General features: G+C 37.8%; 1 protein-coding gene across 1 annotated transcript; it reads left to right on the top strand.

Moving 5' to 3' along the window:
• Positions 1 to 825: 825 nt before the first annotated feature.
• Positions 826 to 16,315, top strand: LOC132145142 (ephrin-A1-like). The gene is made up of 5 exons (XM_059555920.1): positions 826 to 1,100; positions 11,747 to 12,042; positions 12,852 to 12,917; positions 13,018 to 13,107; positions 14,863 to 16,315. Exons 1-5 carry the CDS (start codon positions 1,003 to 1,005, stop codon positions 14,985 to 14,987), a joined length of 675 nt encoding a protein of 224 aa, XP_059411903.1. The 5' UTR covers positions 826 to 1,002; the 3' UTR covers positions 14,988 to 16,315.
• Positions 16,316 to 23,058: the final 6,743 nt, after the last annotated feature.

A 23,058-nucleotide genomic window follows, 5' to 3' on the forward strand; every position in this document is an offset into this window, starting at 1 on the left:
GTTTTTTACTTTATATTATCTCTGAATCTGAATATACATACTTATAGTATGCAAAAAGCAGGATGTCTTGGATGTTCAAATACACAGTGTTTTTAACACCAAGATGACCTGCATGTATATAAAAATGTACTTCCATGTTTAAGAAGAACTTCATCAAATTCAGTACATATTCTGAAAGTAGATATGCTTATCACCTCATATGATTTTATATTAGGAGCATGTCATTTGTTTGACTATTCTCTGGTTAATAAATTGTGTGTATTAAGCTGATTCATCAAATACCCTTTTTAATTGTATAAGATACAGAGAATAAAGACAGACCAAACTGGACTGACCAAAGACTAGTCATTGCATTTTGAGTCTGTTTGAAAGTGTCAAAGCCTTGTTCTTTATATAAAAATAAAAAAATAAAAAATAAAAAGTAATATTTAAAATAAAACCTTTGTTGATTGGAGGAGATGAAAGCATTTATACCCTATGTGTAAAATGGGGGCCTTTTACGAAAGCTTCAGTTTGTACTTGGTACTTGTACTTTGACTGGCCGGGAGGGAATCTACACAAAATGTTTATTTTGAATCATATGATGTTCCATAACCATGTTGGATTTCTAAGAATAGTTCCTATTCGCAGTTTATTCGGAAAATATGTTAAAAATCAATCACCCAACCTCAGTATGAACTGCAATGCATCTGTAGAGGGCGATCGACTGCTTCACCGTTGTGGAGAAGGACTCCTGTGTGCTGATTGGATGTTGGAGCGTTGGGGCGTGGCTTGTGCGGAGGTCTTTCAACAAAACCAAAATGCGACGCGCAGAAAGTTTCATTCAGTACTGACCAGAAAGATAACAGACACGGAAATCTTGATTTATTGTCAATCTTTGTAGCGCTTAGTACAAACAGCATATTAGCAACTCAAAACAGCTTAGAGCTACAGGGCTTAAAAAGAAACGTTACCTATAGCTGGTTAATTTCTTCATTTGGATTGAATCACAGAGACTCTATAATGGATCTGATGCAGCTTTTATACATCGCAGCGAGTATCTGCCCTTTGCTCGCCTCTGCTGAGAGACACACTGTTTTCTGGAATAGTACCAACCCTAAGTAAGTCAGTTATTTGTTATTTATTATATATGTTTACCATTCTTTTATTTTCCATTAAAATAAATATTGTGATGAGTATAATAGAATTTAGGATACTTAACGCTGAAACTCTGCTAGTAAGGCTATTTTTACGTTTTTGCAAACTCACTCTAGCATCATATGGCTTTCTTCATAGTTGGAGTAAATTATTAAAACTTTTTTCTCTTTGTGTGAATGTTTCTTTGCATTTTTTACGGTTATTATTTCATGGTGGGAATAGGAGACTCGTGCTTGTTTACTTTGTGGCAGCGTTTTGACGTTGTGATGTTGTTACATCTTTACCTGTAACAGATTGCATAATTCAGACACTCGTATTGCTTCATAATCTGTTGTCTACTACCCATCACTTTATTTGTAGCCTACATGTGATGCGCAAATCTGCCTCTTAAGAAGAAGTGATGTTTGCTGGGTGTGTGCATGCTCGTTATCGTACATATCTTAACAGGAATAGTAGAAGTTATGGTTATGACCATAGTGACCATAGTAAACCCAACAGCGGTCCTGCCAAGTGGTGCTGTTAATTAATGTTGGTAAAAACCAAAGTGCTGAAGAGAAAAATACGAGGAAATGTAATAATAAATACGAGGATGTGTTGAAAGTGTTGAATGTTGAGTAACTTTTCCTACTGAAACGCGCAGAGCAGAAAACTCAAATTGCCGATACGAGGCAAACTAGAACGAATCAGTTCTGGATCTTTATAATGATTCAGTTGAACCGACTCACCGATCGCTCGATGAATGGAAGAACTTTGTTTCAGGGGTGCTAGTGCTATGTAAGGTGGTACAAGGTACAATTATTTTTTTCGAGCATTGTGGGAAATGTTATATGGCAAAACATAAACTGTAGCGCATGTAAATACAGGAGTATTTAACTACTTTTTTTTTACATTTGTGTATGGACTTCTAAGAATAGTTTTGACTGATAATACAAAAAATAGGTCTACTTTAATAAAATTATAAGAAAAAATAAAGAAAAAAAAATTTGAACCAGTTCACTGAAATGAACTGATTTGTTCAAATGAATCAAATGTATCAAGGCTAAACCTAACAAATACAAGGTAGGATCATTCTCAATCACAGCAGATTTTGTAATCTATGAACAATTGGTGTTCAAATTTCCAAGTCCCCAAAGACAATGGGAATGAATTAGCAGAGAAACACTGATAACAAAATGAAAACTGATTAAACAGCACACACACACACACACACACATACATTTAACCCATCGACACTGCTTAAAACAATAAGAATTTGTTCCAGATGTAATGATTACAGTACGTCAAAGTCCAAACAGCAGTGATCATTTTATTGTCTGTGTAATCAACATACTTGCTATTTTTATTCAATATCTTAATCTTTCCCTCTTTCTATATCTCTCTTTCTCTCTGTGGTCTAATCCTGTTTTCATAGAAATACTAGAGGGGCTGGGGAGGTGCTTTTTTCCTGCACTTCTTTCTTTCTGCGTTTCTGCATTTTCCTGCACTTCTCTTTCTTTCTTTCTTTCTTTCTTTCTTTCTTTCTTTCTTTCTTTCTTTGCACAATACTTTTAGCAATATTTTTTTCTTTTTTTGCAGTTCTGTTTTCATTTCTTTCTTTTAAATAATTCCACTAATGAAATACAGTCCCTGAAGTGTATAAGGAGGTTGCATTTATATGCATTGATTTCTCTGATACACAGGTCGACTGTGTGTGTGTGTGTGTGTGTGTGTGTGTATGTGTGTGTGTGTGTGTGTGTGTGTGTGTGTGTGTGTGTGTGTGTGTGTGTGTGTGTGTGTGTGTGCGTGCATGCGTGTGTGTGCGTGCATGCGTGCATGCGTGTGTGTGCGTGCATGCGTGTGTGTGTTTGGGTGTGCATAAGTCTTGGGGGAAGGTTGAATTCAGGGTCGACAGACCATTGCAGCTGAGCTTGGTTTTTTTATTTATTTATTTTTTATTTCAGCACGAGAGGTGATTCTGAGTCTGGTCGTGTAAGTGTGCATGTTTGAATTTGTTGGTGTGTGTTTTTCATGTGCTTGCAGCTGCTTGCTGAAACACATGTGTTGTAGTGTTACTCACAGTCAATAGCTGATCAACTGGAAGGTGTGAGCTGATTAAGGAGTGTCCTGGTGAGCTGTTGTAATCCAACCCTTGTTTATGATTTACTGACTCACTCATACATTTATTAACTAAACTTCCTCTATTAAAGTCTTCACTCCCGTAGAGGGTGTTTTTCTCCGTGTTTAACCATTTGGAGGTACCACTAGTAATAGCTCACTCAAAATTAAAAAGTAAATTATTTATTCACCCTCATATTGTTGAAACCTGAAAGTGAAAATAAGTAGTGCATCATTAACATATCATAAAAGAGCTCCAAAGAGCTATAATCCAAGATTTCTGACCTCACATGGTAGTCTTGTGTGAGGAACAGACTGAGTAATTCTTCACTGAAAATGGTGATATACACCCTAGCTTCCATTTCATGAAAGTTCGTGAGACACACAAAGTCCAATTCATGAACGAATCATTCAAGTGGAACTTTTTCAATGAATTGTTTAATCCAGTTCAGAAAACTTGTCTGTCAGATTCGATCATAAATCTCATACTTCCCGAATCTATGATCTGGTTTGTCACTACATGAAAGTCAGGAATTTTGGAATATAGCACATATGAATCAGTTTTATTATCTTTTATTTATGCTTTTCGAAAGCAAACATTTATTGTAATTGTACAGCAAAGAGCAGCTTGCCCATTATTTAATATTCCTCCTTTTATGTTCCACATAAGGGGAAAAAAAGTTTTGGAACGACATGAGAGTGAGTAAATGATGACTGGGTGAACTAATCATTTAATATCACTTATGGATACTAAAATTTTTCTGTAATTGTTGCTGTTGTTATTTTATCTGCACTCAAAGGCTTATAGAGATTTCTTCTCTTTTTTTGGCCTCTCTTTCCTACCTGTTCTTCCCAAACCTCCTCCCTTTCCTCTGGCTGTGTGCCCCGTACTGCATGGTTAACTGGCACAAAGTTCAACCTCTCCTCTGCTCTTTTTTCTTTAACTCTTTCCCTTGATCGTTTTGCTCTTCCTCTATCCCATCAGTACCCCAAAACCCTCCGACCTCCTCACATTTTTGTTTCTTCTCCGCTTGTCCGCGATCACCCCATTGTGTTACTGTTTCACCCTGCAAAAAGGCCTTTTACATGGTTTAATTCAGCCAGACATGGGGCTATTTTGGTTTTCTACCCAAAATGTCCCATTCACTGGTGTTTTTTTCTTCTTCCATGGAACAAGGCTTTTTTTGCTTGTGGGGTTTTGCCAGCTAAGTGCTTTTTTGTTATACGTTCCAGCCAAATTAGCACGCTCCCACAGCAGATCTGCAGTGGAACAAAACCAGGGGCTAGTGTGACCAATCGCAGGCCAGAGTTCGCTGCTGAAATGAAGTGGCATTCATGCAGTGTGTCTGTCACTGTGCGTGTCTGTAAATGTGTGCGGAGAGGAGAAGTGGAGATAGAAACCGGTGATAAAGTGCCATTTTGCTTTTGTCTACATGTCACTTAGCATTAAACTCATCAGATCTGTGTGTGCATGTTCGCTGACAGTGAGAGAGTGAGTGATGAAGTGCCATTCACTCTATGTAGCTTGTCACTCTTTCTGGTGTTCTTCAAATAGGGAGGCCGCCACTCGAGACCACCTCTCTCCCGATCTCCCGTCTGGCTTCTCCCTCGTTCCCTCTACCTTTTATCTCAGCCATACACGCCAGCGCTTTTCATCCTTTTATTCAGTTCCTGTCCTTATTTCCTTTCCCTCTGTGAAAAAAGGAAGAAAAAGAGGTGTTAGATTTTTTTCCTTGCCTTTCTTTATTGGGTTTGGCAGTCATTACCTCCAGAGCCTGTCTCGCTCGCCTTTTCTCCTCCCTTTCACCTTCTCCATGCCTATTCCATCCATTCCCTGAATCTGAATTCTGGTGATATCTGCAGAATTCAAATAGCCGTCATTCACAAAGTTCTAAGGATTCCACCCATAAAGAGTTTCATCTGGTTTAGTACACATTTCCATTTAAAGGGTTAGTTCACTCAAAAATGAAAATTGGCCTCATGTTGTTCTGAATTCATAAGACTTCAATTAATCTTTTAAACAGAAATTAAGATCACGCAAGTGCCATATTTGATAAATTCTCTGTATGTTCGTCAATCAGTGTTTATATGTGAATAAAAGTCTAAATCAAATTTGTTCATCACATAAAGATCTGAAAATAAACAGCTTGATTAATTATGTTTACTTTTTATGAACTTTTCGAAGCCTCAGAATGTTGAGTAATTTGACTTCCTAAATGGAAGGACAGAAATCTTCATATATATTCCATAAAAAAAGTCTTTATTTGTGTTCCGAAGATGAACAGAAGTCATATGGATTTAGAACGACTATCTCTTTAAGACATTTTTAAGCTATATAAACCCATTCCACAGAATTGACCTCTTCATTGCCTTCATCCCTTTTCCAGATTGTAATCAGCTCTTTATCTTTCGTCTTGTGAATTGAATTTGGCTCTTTTTTGCCGATTGCTGACCCATGATAATCTTCTCCAGCAGTCCTTGTTCATCTAAGCTCTTACATACAGTCCTATCGGCCTGAAGTGTTTTCTTTATATAATGTGTGAAATATGTGATATTTGTCGGTAAAGAGATTTACCGTTTTGCGATTTCCAGACATGAGTGAGAAAGTGAACTCTGGCCAAAGGTTGAGGAGACGGTCTTTTCCCTCATCAAGCGTGAGTTTCCTTGCCAAGTGTTTTCCCGGGAAAACTGCACATCCTGCGCGTACAATAAACAATACCTTTCTCACACACTTGCACACGCAAGCGGGCCACATCTTACACAAGTCTCAGATACACACTTCCTTGTACGCACGCATACTCTGTAAATTATTATTCTCACGAGTTAAAGGGCTTGCGAAAGTGATCATTTTGTCTACGGCTCACTATAGGGGAATAAACACGTGCCTATGCACCCGTCTCGCATTTGTCACTCATTGCTTCAATCGCACTTTGTTTCAAATATGATTTGTTAATAACAATTTCAGTAATCCAGTTATCTTTCTGTTTTATCATGTCTTCGACTCCCTCAGAATTCCCAGAATTGTTCCTTCATTCCTCCCCCAGCCCCTTCACCTCAGTTTTAACATCTTTGATGTTTAATCCATTCCTCTCATATTTAAGAACACAGATCGATCTTTTAAAAGGTATTTAACAGCGCTTTACAATCACACGCTAAATATTTGTCAGGGATGTGCTGTTAAGTTTGTGTGCATGTATTTGTTGTCTTAGGATCTTGTTTTCACAGTCTTAACCCCATGTGTTTTTGTCTCCGCACTCTCGTTGTTTGTACTGTTCTTGAATGGACTGGTTTTTAAGATAAAGGTCTATTCCCACGACGCATTGCACGCATTTTATTACGGGACGTGCGAGAGGCCACTCCCCTTGCAGGATGCCTTTTTCCTAAACAATGCTAGGAACTACTGAAGCCATTTTCATAGCGATATGAGTCGCCTTGTGTACTTCTCATTTCCCTTTACACCGAGTGCTCTCATGTTTGTTATTTATGTAATTCATTTATCTTTGAAAGGACATCTGAGTTGAGCAGAACCGGTTGGTACAGTTGACCGGTCAGGTCTGTAATTAGTTTGACAGATTGGACAAACAAGAATTAGATGGCTAATTCCTAAATCAGCTTTTAAGACACTGTATGAATTAAGAGTTTAAAAATGTAGCTCTTGATATTATACATAGCGTAGATTGTCTTAATAAAAAATGAAGGGACACAAACATTGCATTTCTGAGCAGATCTTTATCACACACCACCATTTCTTCACAAAAGAGGAATGAGTTCAGTCATTTGAGAAAGCAAATCTGACAACTTGATCAATGGTGCTGAGGGACAAAAGATTGAGCGGTTTTTGAAGGGAAAGAAAAAGATTGATGGGGATAAGATGTATGTAAACAAGATATATTGAAAAACCCCGGTGTGGCATATTGTCACAAATGGAGGAACCGGTCGGATTTGGTTGCCGTGGCAATCGCAGAGGGCCAGAGTTAGTGTCCACAAGCGTAGGTCACTAACCAACAAGCCTCGAATTCCAGCGAGCTGCTCTCTGATTGGTTCAGAATGCCTTGGGGGCGGGGCTACCGGGAGAATGAATGGGAGATCAAATAGGCTTATTGAGTGCTGAGAGACGAACCGAGAGAGTGGACAGAGATGGATGGATTGAAGAAAAGATGAAAGAGTGGGTCTGGTCTGAGTCAGGGCGAGGACAAGCATAAGAGCGGCCCGTTCTGGTTTATCAAAGGATTCCTCGCTTTTTTCCATTCTTTGCATTCTTTATCTCTCTTACACCTGCACAGCACAAAAGTTTTTGTGTGTGTGTGTGTGTGTGTGTGTGAAAATATAGGCAAAAATCTTCCTTTCCAGGCTGAACCACCTCTCCTTTTTCCTTCTATCGCTCTCTTTCTGTCTCCCTCCAGCCTTTGTTGCATTTCCAACCAAACCACTCCACTGTAACGCTTCAACTGTGTTTCAGAACAATAAAAGAGCTTGCTATGGGCACCTCATCTCTCTCTCTTTCTGCTTGCATTAAACTGAATGAGGCCCCTGGCCCCTCGGCAACCTATGCTGGGTAATCCCGAGCACAGAGCACCCGATGATCCTGCCGCAACTGCATTCCGAACCAGTCACCCAGAACAACGCCGCCTGCATTAGCGCTGAATTAAAATGACAGGGGCTAATGACATAGTCGTTTAACCAGCGAACGCAGGTGTGCGGGTGAGAGTGAAGGATGGATATTTAAACAGATGCAGGGGCAGAATTTCATTAATTACCATTTAGACTGTAGTATCAGGTGGTAAAAGCTACAAAAGATCACAGATCAAATGACAGGGACCTATTGTTGGAGAGTGTGTGTGTGTGTGTGTGTGTGTGTGTGTGTGTGTGTGTGTTTGTGTGTGGGTGGGCGTTTAAATACCTCAGATCTTCCCTTTTTAACAGGTGAATGTGGGAAGAATGTTTTCTAGTTTAGTCTAGTATTAACCAACTTCCCTGTATCTGTGTGTAAGTGTGTGTCTGCACTGCTGACTCCGAGTATTTCCTCACCCTCTCACCCCCCGCTGATCACCCCCCCCCCCCCTTTCTCTGTGCGCCGACATTCCAGCAAGTGATAAAGTGTTGAAATGAGAGAGGGAGAGGGAGGAGAAACCAACTGATAGACAGACTTAGAGGGGCTAAAAAAGAACAACAAAAACAAAACTTTGAACTAAAGATTAAGAGACCTGAGATTAACCAAGTCTCCCATTTGGCATTAAGTCAATTCTTCCTACTTAGCGTTCCACTGATATTTACTGGAAGATGAGTTCAGGATGAAAGACTTCAGCTATTCATATTTTACGGTAAGCACGGATATGACTCACAAGCACCCATATTCTTTTTATCTGCCAGGTTTCACGTTCATAAACCAAACACAGAGTTCATTCATTCTCACTTTTATTTAATCAAATGAAAGAGATAAGGATTAAAATGGGGTGTAATTTTGTTTTATATTAATTTATTTTGATATTTTCTATATATATATATATATATATATATATATATATATATATATATATATGGGTGGAATATTTTTTTTGTTATTACTACTTGTTTATTCCGTTTTAAGTATTATCTTTTATTTTAACAATTTATCACTGCTTTGACAATATAGTAGTACTACTAAAATTATTATACTAATATTAAAAAATATAAAACTAATAAAGCATAGATAATAATAATAAAGCATAGTCATTTGCAATATTAAAACTGAGATGTCGAGAACATTTTTAATATTTCAGCTGTCCCTTTGTTAAACCTTAACATCATTATGGAGCCTGATCTGAAGCCTGGAACTAAAAATCAGAGGACAAAACAGAAAGCATAAATGATTTAGGTTCATCTATGGATGATCAATTTGAAGTCTGGCCCAGTATGTGTGATTAATGATGCAAGAATGAGCAAATGGCACTACTGTATGAATAAAGGCATTGATAAAGTAACTGTAGCGTTTGAAAGGACATTGACATGGGGAGCACCCGCTGACCCCTGTATTGAGACGGGGTCCTTCCCCCACTGCTTTCTCCTACCCTACCCTGAGGGGGGAGCAGCAAAATTGCCCCCCTCTGGGACCACTTTAATTCCAGTCTTTGTGTTTTAATTGCCCCCCCTCCTGTCCCCCTTTTGATGAACACATTGGGGCCATACCACAAACAGATTTTAATCAGGGCTTTAACAGGGTGTGTGTGTGCTGGTGTGCCAGATGACTGCTCCCAAGCATCTGGTGACAGCAGTTAAAGAATGTGAGACAAGTAAATTATTATTGGTGGTGAGGTATATTTGCTTCATTCATCAAACAAAGATGCGGCAGTGTGTGACTCCCGTACACGGCCTCCAGAGAATTGAAGTGTGTGACTGGGAGTGCTAAGTTTGGCTTTAAGTGTAGCTCTATGTGTGTGTGTTTGGATAAGCAGTGAGTGAAAGCAGCAGGCCACTTTAAAGGGCTATGTGTGTGTGTAAGACTAGAAGAGGTCTGGAGCCAGATCGTCTGTCCTAAGACCAAGGGGTCCCCCCACCAACAAACAAGAAAAAAATAGAACGAGACAGACTTTGGAGACTTTGATCATCGAGCAGACGTGTGGATGTTGTCACACACCGACAGAAACACCCACTCTGGGAAATAACGCTACTGCTGTTTCCAGCAGACAAGGAGGAAAGCTGAAATTCTCCAGAAGTTAGGAGCATTAGGAGCATTTAGGCCCTTGAGAGGTTTGTGTTCCAATATTTCAGTGTCAACTGATACTTTACTCCATTCTCAAGAGTATTACACTTTCGAAAGAAAATCTGAGTGGTGATTGCTTGAGCAAGACCCACTACCATAAAGCTAGGGTGTTCTGGGTGGTTGCCAAGGTGTTGCTATGTGGTTGTTAGGGCCTTCTTGATGGCTACAAGGGCATTTTTGTTGATAACTTACTAGTCCAAGTGAAGAGAGTCCATCCACAAGTCTTTATGATATTCTAGAAATGGCTTCTTGGTTTACTCCTTTATAATAAGTAATTTTCCAGGTAAATTGAAAGTTTTTGAAATTGAAATGAAATGAAATTATTATTATTTTTTATTAACTGTTTTTGTAAATGCATGTAATTGATCTCATTGTGAACAATTAAACAATGCATGTTACAATCTTGAATCAAAACATCTCAACTCCTCTCTGGTGATGCCGGAATTCTCTAATCATTTAGTCCACTTAAACCCTGTTTTATTTTTCAATCAATTGCAAGCTTGTGACAACAATTGAACTGAACCAAGTATCCTTTTGAATGTACATCACAAAATGAAAGAAATTATCACTCACTTTTTTAGCTCCTTTTAATCGCAACTTTAAGGGCTAGCAAGCCTTAACAAGGATCACTAATTAAACTTTAATTTTAATAGCAAATTTCAGACTACATTTTTAAACAAATCAGTTTTAGAGCACAAACCTGATCACCATCCAAAAATTTGTGCCCGGGGAACCCAAAAAGTTTTTTATAGTTTATCTTAGACCTGCCTGATATTAAGCTCATAATAAAAAAGTCTGAACCTGAGCCAAGCTCAGAAACAAACATATGGAAGCTAAAGTGGCATACGATGATAGATGGATGCATAAATAAGCGAGGGTATTCTTTCTACCTCTGGCATTCTTCTATCATTGGGCAGCACATAAACAGAGATAGCATACTGCCAGAAGAGCTACAGGAGCAGAACCAAGAATGAAGCAAATGCTGGCGAGAGGTAGGGCGTGGAGAGGAGCAGACAGGCAGACTGTCTCCGTCGCCTCCCTCCATGTGTCAAATGAAAGGGAGAAGTGTGGCGTAGACAGAGTGTGTATGACTCCATCAACTGGAGTGCATGTGTTTATCTGTAATGAGTAAGGGAGTGTTTACGAAGCGCAGATTTATTTCTCCATTTGTGTTTGTGAGGGTGAGCGTGTTTCTGCAGATAGTCAATAATCATCAACTGGTGATGCAACCTGACAGATTGCTAATGTCTTTGCATAAATAAGACTCTGCTCTCACAAGGCAAAGAGATCAATACGTTGCGCACATTCACGCCAACACATCCATGTTCCTGTCGACTCTGACCTGTTCTCTGACTATGGACAGCGTGTGGTTCAATCAGTAAACCGATGTTCAGAATAATCTGTATTCATGCATCTGTCTGTGCATTTCTTCTACAAAGAGATCAACATACTCATCTGTCTTTCCATTGTTCAAATTTTTTTGTCTTTTCTTCCCTGCCATCGTCCCTTTGTGATTTGCCGTCTGGTCGTCTTTGAGATGGTATTGTAGATCAATGCAAGTGCAATTGAAAACGTGATTGCATCAGGCTTGGCATTCAAGTCAGACGTTCCGTGAAAGTTCTCTGAATGAGGAATTCTTTTCACAGATGGGATGGACATTGCTGAAGTTTTTCTCATTTTCTGCAGATCTATAGTGCTAGTTGGTCTTGTCTCATGGTCTTGTTATTTTGCATTATCTATATTTTAATACAAAGTATTTATCACTCATTCTTTCAGGTTCCAACGGGACAGCTATGCGGTTGAGGTACGCCTGAATGACTACCTGGACATCGTTTGCCCACACTACCCACTGGGTGAAGTGCCATCACAGGACGCCGAGCGCTATGTGCTCTATATGGTGGAACGTGAAGACTATGACTCCTGCCGCCCACAATCCTACGACCAGATGCGCTGGGAATGTGGCCACCCTTTTGCCGCACACGCGCCCGAGAAGTTCTCTGAGAAGTTCCAACGCTTCACGCCATTTACTCTGGGAAAAGAGTTCCGACAGGGCGAGAGCTACTACTACATCTGTGAGTACAGGCCTAAGCTATGAATGTAACATTTATGGTTGATCATTTTGAAGGATGGTTAGGGGTGGAAATGCTTTTGAACATCTGAAAACCCGTTATAGATTTATTTCCCCACAAACCATGCACTGAATGTTAAGTCTGTGAGTCATATTTGAGCCCTCCTTTAGCACAACAGTAATGAATACATTTCATTTCATGTTGTGGACTGCTAAACTGGCAGCAAAACCGCTACGTGTCTTTCTGGCATCTCCATGGGCTATCCGTGGGGAGTTGGAAACACAAGGAGCACAATCTAGCCAGCATGTGGACTTGAATATGGATGTCTAGAATTAACAATGGCAAAATTCGATAACCCAATTTAGACCCTTCTAGGAGAGTGTACTGCTAAAAAATCTAATTGTGCAAACATTGTGCAGTCGAAGGTGGAGCGTTTCATGGATAAAAATGCATTAGGTCTGTTTTGACAGTGTGGAAAGATCAATGTCAAATGAAAATACAACAGAGCTAAATCCAGTTTTTTACTGTTGCAGTTAAAATCAGTGGATTTGCAGCTCTGACACACTGTGAACTCTAGTGGTAGTGTGTGCCTTAAGAATTTGAGTACAGTTGCACCCCTGTAATAAAAGAGATCAGACACAGGTCACAGGTCCAGATGGCTGCTAAAGAGAAGTGGATTTGCCACTACATGTCTAACACTATTAACCTCCTTTCTAATTAGCCTTACCTGTCTGCTACTCATTTACTTATTTACCTCTCTCTATACTTTTATCTCCCTCAATCCTGATGGTCTTCGTTTTTTTGCTTTATAGCCAAACCACTGCACCACCACGGACAGGAGTGTCTGAGACTGAGAGTGGACGTAGTTGCCAATGATGGTGAGTATCGCCACCCTGGTGGTGTATAGGTGAATTGGCAGGTCTTAAAACTGCAGATTTCAGTTGATCTGTGTATTCACTGGTGTTTGTTTCCATTCAGGTTCTCAAGAAGCCAGGGTCAGCACAGGAGGCGGAACCAAGGTGGGCACAGGGGCAGGAGCTCACACACCGTCTAATCGGTTACCAGCAGGTATGGTCACGCCAAAACTTTCAACAAGAAGAACAGCATTAATTTAAAATATAAATGTTTGTAACATTATAAATATACAGTTATGGCCAAAAATATTTGCACCCTTGGTAAATATGATCAAAGGGGGCTGTGAAAATTAATCTGTGTTGTTAATCCTTTTGTTCTTTTATAAAAAAAAAAATCACAAAAATCTAACCTTTAATTGGATAATACGAATTTAAAATGGGGGGAAATATCATTATGAAATAAATGTTTTTCAATTGTTGGCATCCCTAGAAATTCTTATGAGTAAAATATCTCTGAAGTATATTCCCATTCATGTTCACAATTTTGATTACTCCAGGATGTTTATGAACATGAAATTATCCAGCCATGGCTTTCTGTTTCACAGAAATATAAATAGGAGGGAAAACAAAGCCCAAATTCCCCTAATCATCCATCACAATAAGAAAAACAAAAGTATATATTTCTGAAGTGCAGCAAAAGAAAATTGAGCTTCACAAATTTGTAAAGTGGCTTTAAGAAAAGAGCTAGAGCAGTGAAGATGCCCATTTCCACCATCAGGGAAATAATTAAGACATAAAATGTTACGAATCTGCCTGGAAGAGGACATATGCATATATCGTTCTAATGCACGGTTAGGAGGAAAGTTTGAATGGCCAAAGACTCTCAAAAGACCACAGCTGGAGAATTGCAGAAAATAGTTGAGCCTCGGGGTCAGAAAACCTTAAAAAAAAATTGTCAATCAGAACCTACATCACCACATGTTGTTTGGGAGGGTTTGAAGAAAAATTCTCCTAGCTCATCCAAAAACAAACTCCAGCATATTCAGTTATCAGACACGACAGAACTTCAAATGGGACTGGCTTCTATGGTCAGATGAAACTAAAAATGATCTTTTTAGCAGCAAACACTCAAGATGTGTTTGGTGTACACTGGGATAAAAAGTACCCCATGTGTACAATGAAATATACTGCTGTATTTTTAATTGTTGTTGGCCTATATTTCAGCTGGAGGTCCTGGATGTCTTGTTCAGACAAATGGCATCTTTGATTCTATCAAATACCAACCGATAAAAAAATAACAAAGTGACTGTTAGAAATCTTATAATGGGCCATGTTTAGATCTTCCAACCGTACAATAATCCAAACACAAACCACAAAAACTACACAAAAATGGGTCACTGAGCTCAAAACCAAGTTTCTGTTATAGCCATTTCAGTCCTCTGACCTGAACCCTACAGAAAATGAGAAGCACCAACATGGAGCTAGGAATCTAAAGGGTCTGGAGTGATTCTGGATGAAGGAATGGTCTCTGATCTCTTGTCAGGTGTTCTCTAACCTCATCAGGCATTATAGGATAACATTTAGAGCTGTCAAACTGTCAAATGAAGATTTCAAAAAGTATTGAATAAAAGGGGACCGTTAATTGTGGCCAATGTATATTAGAGAAAAACATTTATTTCATAATGATATTTCTCCCCATTTTAAATTATTATAATCCAATGAAAGGTTAGATTTTTGTCTTTTTTTTTTATAAAAGATCAAAAGGATTAACAATGCAGATTAATTTAATAATCCTTCTTTGATTATATTTACCAAGGGTGCAGATATTTTTGGCCATTACTGTATATAATATATTTCAGTAAAATGAAAAACTAAACATGAAAAATGCATACATTATGGTCTCTGGCCTTATCATTGTATACCATCTACAACTACTAATAACAAAATATGTATTGCTTCGCTGTTACAGATGATCCTGTTGTGGCTCTTCCTGAAGTACAGAAAAGCATGCGGACAAACTCCGCCATTTCAGTAGCATCCTGGACTGTTCTCACAACTCTACTCCCCATTTTATTATTGCTGGTCTTACAGTGAGATGAATATTGGACTAAATTACACATACAAAAGACTATAATGACAGCAGCCTGTGTTGATGGAAGCACACAGGGGTAGCTCATTACATCCCAGTGCTGGCCATTGGGAGACGTGTACAGGAAGTGGAGCTCTCTCACACCGCTGGTGCTGGTGGAGAAGTGTAACTGGAATAAAAAGGGCTTTGACCTTTTGAACACTTCTGAAGAAACAAAACAAGATGTCAGTATTTTTCTGGAAATAATCTTCATGCAAAGGGATTCCCTTATCCATTTTTTGTTCCTAATATTAACGGCGGACTACACAAAATCTGGATAAGAACAATCTGAAACAGTAATGAAGGATTTGAATTAGCACGTATTTCAAATATGGACAACCCGTTTATTCGAGTGTCATAATGAGGGGACGCAATCCAAGAATGAGCCAAAGACCTCAAAGCTTCTCACGAAGGAGCAGAGCGATCAAACCATTTATTGTTTTCTCCTGTTTTGTTGATCCAGAGAAATAATTGATTTTCGTAATAATTTATGTAGCATCAGCTCAGAGGGTTTTATTCTCACGATTTTCTCATGATTTTACAAGACTGTGTGCTGTACCTGGATTTAAACCTGGAAATGCAGCACAGAACACACACAAACCCCTTTTCCACTGAAATGGTGCTGGTTCCTGTGACGGGACGTCTGAGGAAATGAATAGAGTATGTCAGATTGAGGGCCGGCACCCTGTCAGCGGAAAACGGGGGCATCTGATACTGTTTACCAAACCCACTGACACACTTCCATTCACAAATGCTGTGTTGTTTTTGTACATTCATTGTTTAAAGAGTTTGTAAATTATAAGGTGTGCTGCAGAACAAATTATTGTATATGGTGAGCAAAAATGTTTACTGTGTGATGAATGAGAATGAGACGTGAGAGAGGAGAAACTCGTTGGATTTCTGTGTATGTAAGATGAAAGAGAGGACGAAATTCAGAGGCGATGTGATAGTCTGTCCCGAGACGGTGGTACCCTCAGCATTTAAACTGCCAAGCACAATCAATGAGAAGTGCAGACACACACACACACACACACACACGCACACACATCACATCACAAATGGACAACTGGAGGCAAAGAGTTTTATCAGAGAAATCAACTTATGTAAAGTAATTTTTGATTTGTTGATTTGTATCGGTAATTGGACAATACTAAATAATGCAAAATATTAATGATATTAATTATATATATTACTTACCCAAATTATATGAATTATGGGGGTATATGGGGTTGCCCATGTCCAATAAAAAACAATATGATTTATAAAAAAAAAAAAAAAAAAAGCAAAACACAAATTAATGTTAGAAAATGAGACACTTAAAATCATTAAATTGCAATATATATACACAGTATGTAATGCAATTTAATAATAGCAAATTATTTATTTATAACATTTTTTTTTACCTATTATTTAATTAAAATTCTCGAAATAAGCCTTATAAATTTTGTCTTATAAATCTCAAAATGGCTAGATATCTGCTGATTACTTCACCTGCCTGATATATTAGTCTGTTACTACAATGTAAGTCTGCGATTTTTGTTTTAATCTACATATACTACACTACCAGGAACTGTTTGTGCGGGGAAACTGGACCGGGGGTATAATTTGAGGAGGACACACGTTTCTAACACTAATCCACTAAAGCACTATGAACAGCAGCACATACTGTACACTGACTCTGACATGATGGAGCTGTCTGAGCTCAATTCCGGGCAGTTGTTTGTTCGTATACAAATAACAATAGATCACTACCATTCATTTTCTGACTTCATTTTTTTCCTCATATTCTTATTTTGTACATTTATTGTGTAAAATGTATATTATGTATATAAAGAGGATTATATAAAAAAGAGACCTTTGATAAAAAAATAAAAAAACAAACAGTTAATGTGAAGATTCTTATGTGAAAATAAATGATATTTTTGGAAAATGCGATTGCCGCCAACCTTGTATTTTTTGCAGAGATGTGATGTCATTTCCTGTGACATTCACACAGTTGTCCTGCTTGTATTTATTTAGTGCATACAAAACAATGTTGTATTGGTATTCCTTCCTTTTGCTAACTGTGTTTCTTACATTATTGTATATTTTGCTCACTCAGCATCATAGACCAGAACTATATGAGCTCATTTAAGACAAAGATAATTCCCAAGCAGAGTGAAAGCACATATTGTCATATTGAAGTATTTTATTTTGTCTCTCAGGGTTTATGTTTCACTGGTGACAGGAAAAAGATCACAATGGTCGGAGGTCAGAGGCATCAGTTTGACCATGTTTGTGTGATTCGGGAGGATAACGCACAGGTGTGACTCTTCCCTTTGTTTTCTGCCTAAACTTGGGCTTTTGGCAGATGGCTCAGTAAACATATGCACACCTCTTCTGTTATTGTCTTCCATTTTAGAAGATCTCATTCAGTTCATTCCTGTCTTTAAAACATTTTTGTGTTGACTGTATGCTTCAAGCTCAAAACAGTATTAAATAGCCTATTGTTTTTTGGTTTTAATTTTAGTTTCAGTTTTAATGATAACCATGTCTCTAATAATTGACATATTTCCTACACTTATGTGGAATATTTTGTACGTTTTTTTATGTTTATTAATAACTAAGAATCAACATTTTGTCATCTAGCTACCCTCTACTAAATTTGGAGATTCATTTAATCAATTTTGCAACCCATTTTTTCATTATAAACATTTCATCTGAGATTTGAATGTATATTACTATTGTTATAAAATGACAAATCCAAAAAAAAAAAGAAAAAAATTTGACTTTGAGTTGCAAATTTTGTAAATGTCACAGAAAATTGATAGGATAAAAAAAAAAGAAAAAAGTTTTTTCAGGTAGTATTTTATACCCTCCTAAAGTACAGTACATTCCAGCATGACCTTTTCTTTCACACCTTCTTTCGTTTTATTTACCTATCATTGTCTCCGTCTCATTCTGTGTGGCAGCATCTCATTTTCTCCCTCTCTCTTCGTTTCTTTCAGCCTCGGTTCTTCGTTTACCTTCCCTTAAGCTCTCTCTTTTTTCTCTCTCCATCTCTCTGTCTGTCTCTGTCTCCTACACACTATTGTTCCTCCCTTCCTCCTGCTCATCTCCAGAGGCCTTTCTTTTCTTCTTTCTTCTTTTTTATGGTCTGTGACCGTAAAAGCAGCTGTCACACTGCAGACTGGTTCCGCAGCTCACACCCTGACCGTGTGTTTTCAGAGCTTTGACCCTCCGACTGTAAATCAGCTCCTCTCTTAACCGTTTGACCTCCTCAAGAGTTTAGGGAGTTTAAAAGGAATAAGTGGCACTTCACTAGAGGACTTTTGCTTTAAATAGTCATTATTGCTAAAGAGAAACCACAAAGAGTCAGTTAAATGAGCGACAAAAGAACAGGAGCCATATGAGAAATGATGTCTGAAGACAAAGAGCTCAGTATGATGCGGAAAAAGGACATCTGTTTAGGAACAGATAGCAGAAAAGTTTGTAAAAAATAGTAACAAAATTCTAGGGGAAATTATTATTTTTATATATATCTTTGTCCTGGAAAATTCTAAATAATTAATGAGTAATGTGTACGTTTTTATTATATTAATGCAATTTATAACTCATTTCTAATTTCTAATCTGTCTTGCTGTATAGACTTCCATTGCAAGTGCATTACTGCAAATGCTTTTTTCACTTTACAAACTGAGCGGAGGAGTCAAAATAGTTTTCTTTTATTAATGGGGCGGAATGTAAATTCACAAATCTTTTTAATTTTAAAAAATGAACTGCACTTTAATTGAATGAACTTCAACTGCAGTGTCAAAGAGACTAAAAAAAACAAGAGGCCAAGATCTCTCCCTCCTTCCTGCATATTATTCATCTCACATCTGGAAAAAATGTTGGCCCTCTCTTATCAGCTTTTAATATGTCCTGAAAATTGAGAATGTTACTTCTGCATTTTTCTATTTTCAAGATAAAGCATTAAGTTGGTCCTGCACATCTGTTTCTGTGCTGATGATAAATATGTTAATCTTTGTCCTTGAGCTACAAATACACATTGTGAGAGGGTCTGCATTCACACACACACACACAACTTTGATCAAGAAATATGCTTAGCATGTTTTACCCTTGTGCAAGTTGAGACAAATACTGTGGCTTTGTATCCCATTTCTGTTACTCATCTGATAAAATGTGCTGTAAAAGACAAAGAGCATTCATTAGATGATAACACAATTCATTTAAAATGATGGGGCTGTACAATCACAACAGGAGGCTTGGATGAAAGCCACATAATGTAACAGTATATGCTGAAATCAATACAGGCTGTTCATGTATGCGTTTTGTCTAATATCACATTTGCTTCTTCTCATATTCAGTCATCGGTGCAGGAAGCAGGTTGGAGAACAGCAGCTACTTGTCTGGACGCAGCATGGGCATCGTGTGGAGAGAAATATGACACAAGTCTTCCTCAGACAGCATATGTCTCATACTGTTATCCAACATGAACGGGGGTTGGAGAAACTGTACAGAAAAGAATGATGACATTAATGTGTAGGCAGAGAACAGGAGCTCTTTATAAAGGTGTGTATTTTAAAGCATATATATCCATATACGATTCAAATATGTATTAACAATTGATGATATTTTTTCTTCCACCTTTTCTAAACCATTTTTGTTGCTTGAATGGGCATTTGAACAATCAATTGAAATCAGCATAAAACTTTGTACAACAAGAATTATTTCAGTTCGTCAGTGTTAAAGCCTAACTAAATATCACTGATTTTAGATCAAGTCGAGAAATTGGGAAATAATCAGCTTTTGGACCACATTTGGCCTTAAAAGCAGACAGCTCAGTGAACCCTGAGTAAACATGGGACACTTCCAACAAGATGTGGTTCCTAAAACAAAGACAATAACATTATGATGTCTCTGTGAGCACTGAGTAAAACCTGGATTTCTTCTGTTTTTTGTTTTGTTTTGTTTTTTATTCATTGGGGATTGAGCACAAGCGAATTTTGATATATTTAAAAAAAAAATAATACTCCAAATAATTCACTGCTGAATGGGTTATCCTATTTCAAAGACACAAAGCCAAACCCAGAGACGTACTATACCAGCCCAACAATATCAGAAATATGAATACATAAACCCCATAACTATTTTCAAGCCATTTAAACAACAAAGACTGTCATGCAGCTTCTCAGAATGGGGTCGGGGACCGCTGAATCTACAATTAAGCTCTGCTTGATGGATTGCGCATAAATTCTTGTTCAGACAATGAAAATGTGATTGAATTTCAAGCTATGCTTGCCAAAAATTTCAGATGAAAATCAACCTCGATACAGCTTTCAAAAGCACAGACCACCCTACTTAGTCTGATACGGCCCATTTTCATACAGAGCTGCTGATTTCACACATCTGTTCAACCGTTTATTATGCAGTTTTGAAAAAAATCTAATAAAGATTTTGGTTTAAGAGGTGAAAATGAGTCACTCAGGCCAAAACCATAAACACTATTAAGATTTTGATCGGGCAGTGTAATAAGCTACTGAGTCAAACATGTTACACAAACTCTTGCGGTGAACACCAATTGAATTTAGCCATTTTATAGGACCTATTATCTTCTACATACTCTAAGATGGTCTCTACTGGTTTCTGTCCTAATAAAGGCATAATTGGATATAGACTTCTGGGTCACAGGGAAAGAAAGCTGTAAGTGTTCCACGGCCTTGGATTCTTTGACAAACACACCTTGCTAGCACATGCTACCAAAACAGTGAGCTAATTAGCTTAAACAATAAGGTTTACATTCACTGACGCACATACCTTCAAAGGAGCTAAAGATTTCAGTCATTAATCTACACTTCCACTCATTTTTCCATTCGTATTTATTTTAACAAGGCTCTAGAGAAAGTTTGGCAGCTGGCACACCAGATAGGATTTCTCTTTGTTCATACGCTGGCAGCACACTACTTTGACATTTTTTGACATTTTAGGCAATTCAGACGCTTGGTGTGCATGAGGTTTTGCTGAATGTCATTTCAAGTCGACATAGAATCATAAATTAATGCTATTTACAGTATTGATACACATTCCTAGTTTTACTGTGTATGATTCATCAGTGCATGCTATTCTAAAGGGAAAATAATGTTAGTCTTTGTAATCTTTGTAATCAAAACGTAATAACTCAGAAATTATTTTTTTGCCGGACATAACTTTGGCTTGACATGCTATTGGAAAATGTTAACGGATAGCCAAATAGCCATTTAGACATTGTTTTATTTTTCGTAGCCATTGTCCTCTAAATTTGACCACCACAAAATGCCTAAATACTTAAACACTGCATGTACTATTTACTTTAGGTAGATATGCAGAATTAGGTAAATATGCAGAATTAGAGGTCATATTTAGAGAATAGAATTTATTTAGTAATATATTTTATTTGTAGGCTATATTTTATTTACTTAAAACACATATGAATGTATAATTATTAATAATAAATTTGTATATATTTTATTAAATTAAACACCCGTTTATAATCAAATACAACAACATTCAAACTTTTCTCTTCTTAAGCATCCAGATCCGTTTTTGGGTCACTGTTGGTTTGAGTTTGGACCATGTATTCAATCTAAATGAGGAACATACAGTTCATTCTCCCAACAATAACAGACCAGAAGCAGTATCACATTGCATAACAGACAAATGTGAAGTATGGGGCATAAAGGTCTCCTGACAAACAACAGCAGCATGACCTGTCTTATATTTCACAAAATGTGGCGTCTCTAACCCCTAAAGGCAGTTGAAACAGGTCAGCTGAGACAAATGTGCTTGTTTTTAAAGCCACGTTGCACAAAATCTTGCGTTCAGTGATTTTTGAAAACCAATAATGAAAATAACTACCATTCATTTTGTTTACTAGCATCTATTTGTTGAACATTTTCTTAAAGAAACGAAAAATTATATACTCACCCTCATGTCTTTAAATCTGTAGTTTTATTCCTCAATGGAACACAAAAGGGAATTCATGTTTGTTTTCACTTGTTTGCTTTAAACATGCCGTGGCTAACAATGCCTACATTTCAGAGAGATTCATTGATCAGGACCAGAAAATTGTCATGGAGAAGAAAGCAAAGCCTGCAATTTTCTCTTTCTTCTCAATAATGGGTCATTGAATCAGATCACTGAATCTTTCTTAATCCCAGCACAGAAAGTCATATTCAAAACTCTGCAAAAGAAAACATTTGCTTAGCTTCTCAGCAGTTTAAACTGCATCTCAAAGCATAAACATGGTGTTAATCATTCTGTGGTTTCAGGAGAAAATGCTGATGCTGTTCTCTCATATGCTACTATGGGTTTTGTGAAAAACAGGCCTTAACTAACTTCAGCTTGTAAGAGACTGCAGGGGGGTGACATCAGAGATTTGAACAGGTGCCAATCAGCAGTCAGGCGGAGCCTAGTCCTACAAGAAAACTGCAAACTTGTGAAAAAACTACTTTTTTCTGCAAACAGGTATAGGCCTGTTCACAGGGCCATTGAAGAGGCCTAAAAAAAGAAGGTTACAAGAGCCTACTCTAAGCTTGAAGAGAACGAATGAGCTTTCCTTGCCAAAAACAGCAGATTAATTCAGCACTATATACAGCGCCGGTGTGCACTTAGTGGCTTTGGGATTAGTGTTTTAAGAGCCAACACATGGATGTGGATCACATTTCAGAATTTATATGCACAGAAGTTCATTTTTTGAGATCAGAATCTAAGGAAGAGTACAGCAGAGCAAAAAATTCAACACAGTTGAGAATGAATCACTCTGTATTTTGTATCAAACATTAATTTCCATCACATGGAATGTCTGAGGAAATGCAAAAAATGCTGAACTATGAAATGGTGAGCACACATGATGGCTTTTAACACTGCATTTAACCCCAGGTAAAGGTAGGACTAAGTGTCCCACTTGTAATTTAGAAGCGGGGGTAGCGCCACTTTTTAGCAGCTCTTTTCTGGCGTTAACCCTACATTGCTGTGCCAAACTTGTGCAGTGTGAACCGATGAGGTCATTGTTACGGC

This window comes from Carassius carassius, chromosome 8, assembly GCF_963082965.1.
Source record: "Carassius carassius chromosome 8, fCarCar2.1, whole genome shotgun sequence".
Lineage (NCBI taxonomy): Eukaryota > Metazoa > Chordata > Actinopteri > Cypriniformes > Cyprinidae > Carassius > Carassius carassius.

Bases quoted from the DNA above. Each gene is read 5' to 3' on its own strand.
- LOC132145142 (XM_059555920.1), top strand. From the start codon at position 1,003: ATGGATCTGATGCAGCTTTTATACATCGCAGCGAGTATCTGCCCTTTG. The intron at 1,101-11,746 runs GTAAGTCAGTTA...TCATTCTTTCAG, and splicing joins TGGAATAGTACCAACCCTAA to GTTCCAACGGGACAGCTATG. The intron at 12,918-13,017 runs GTGAGTATCGCC...GTTTCCATTCAG, and splicing joins GGACGTAGTTGCCAATGATG to GTTCTCAAGAAGCCAGGGTC.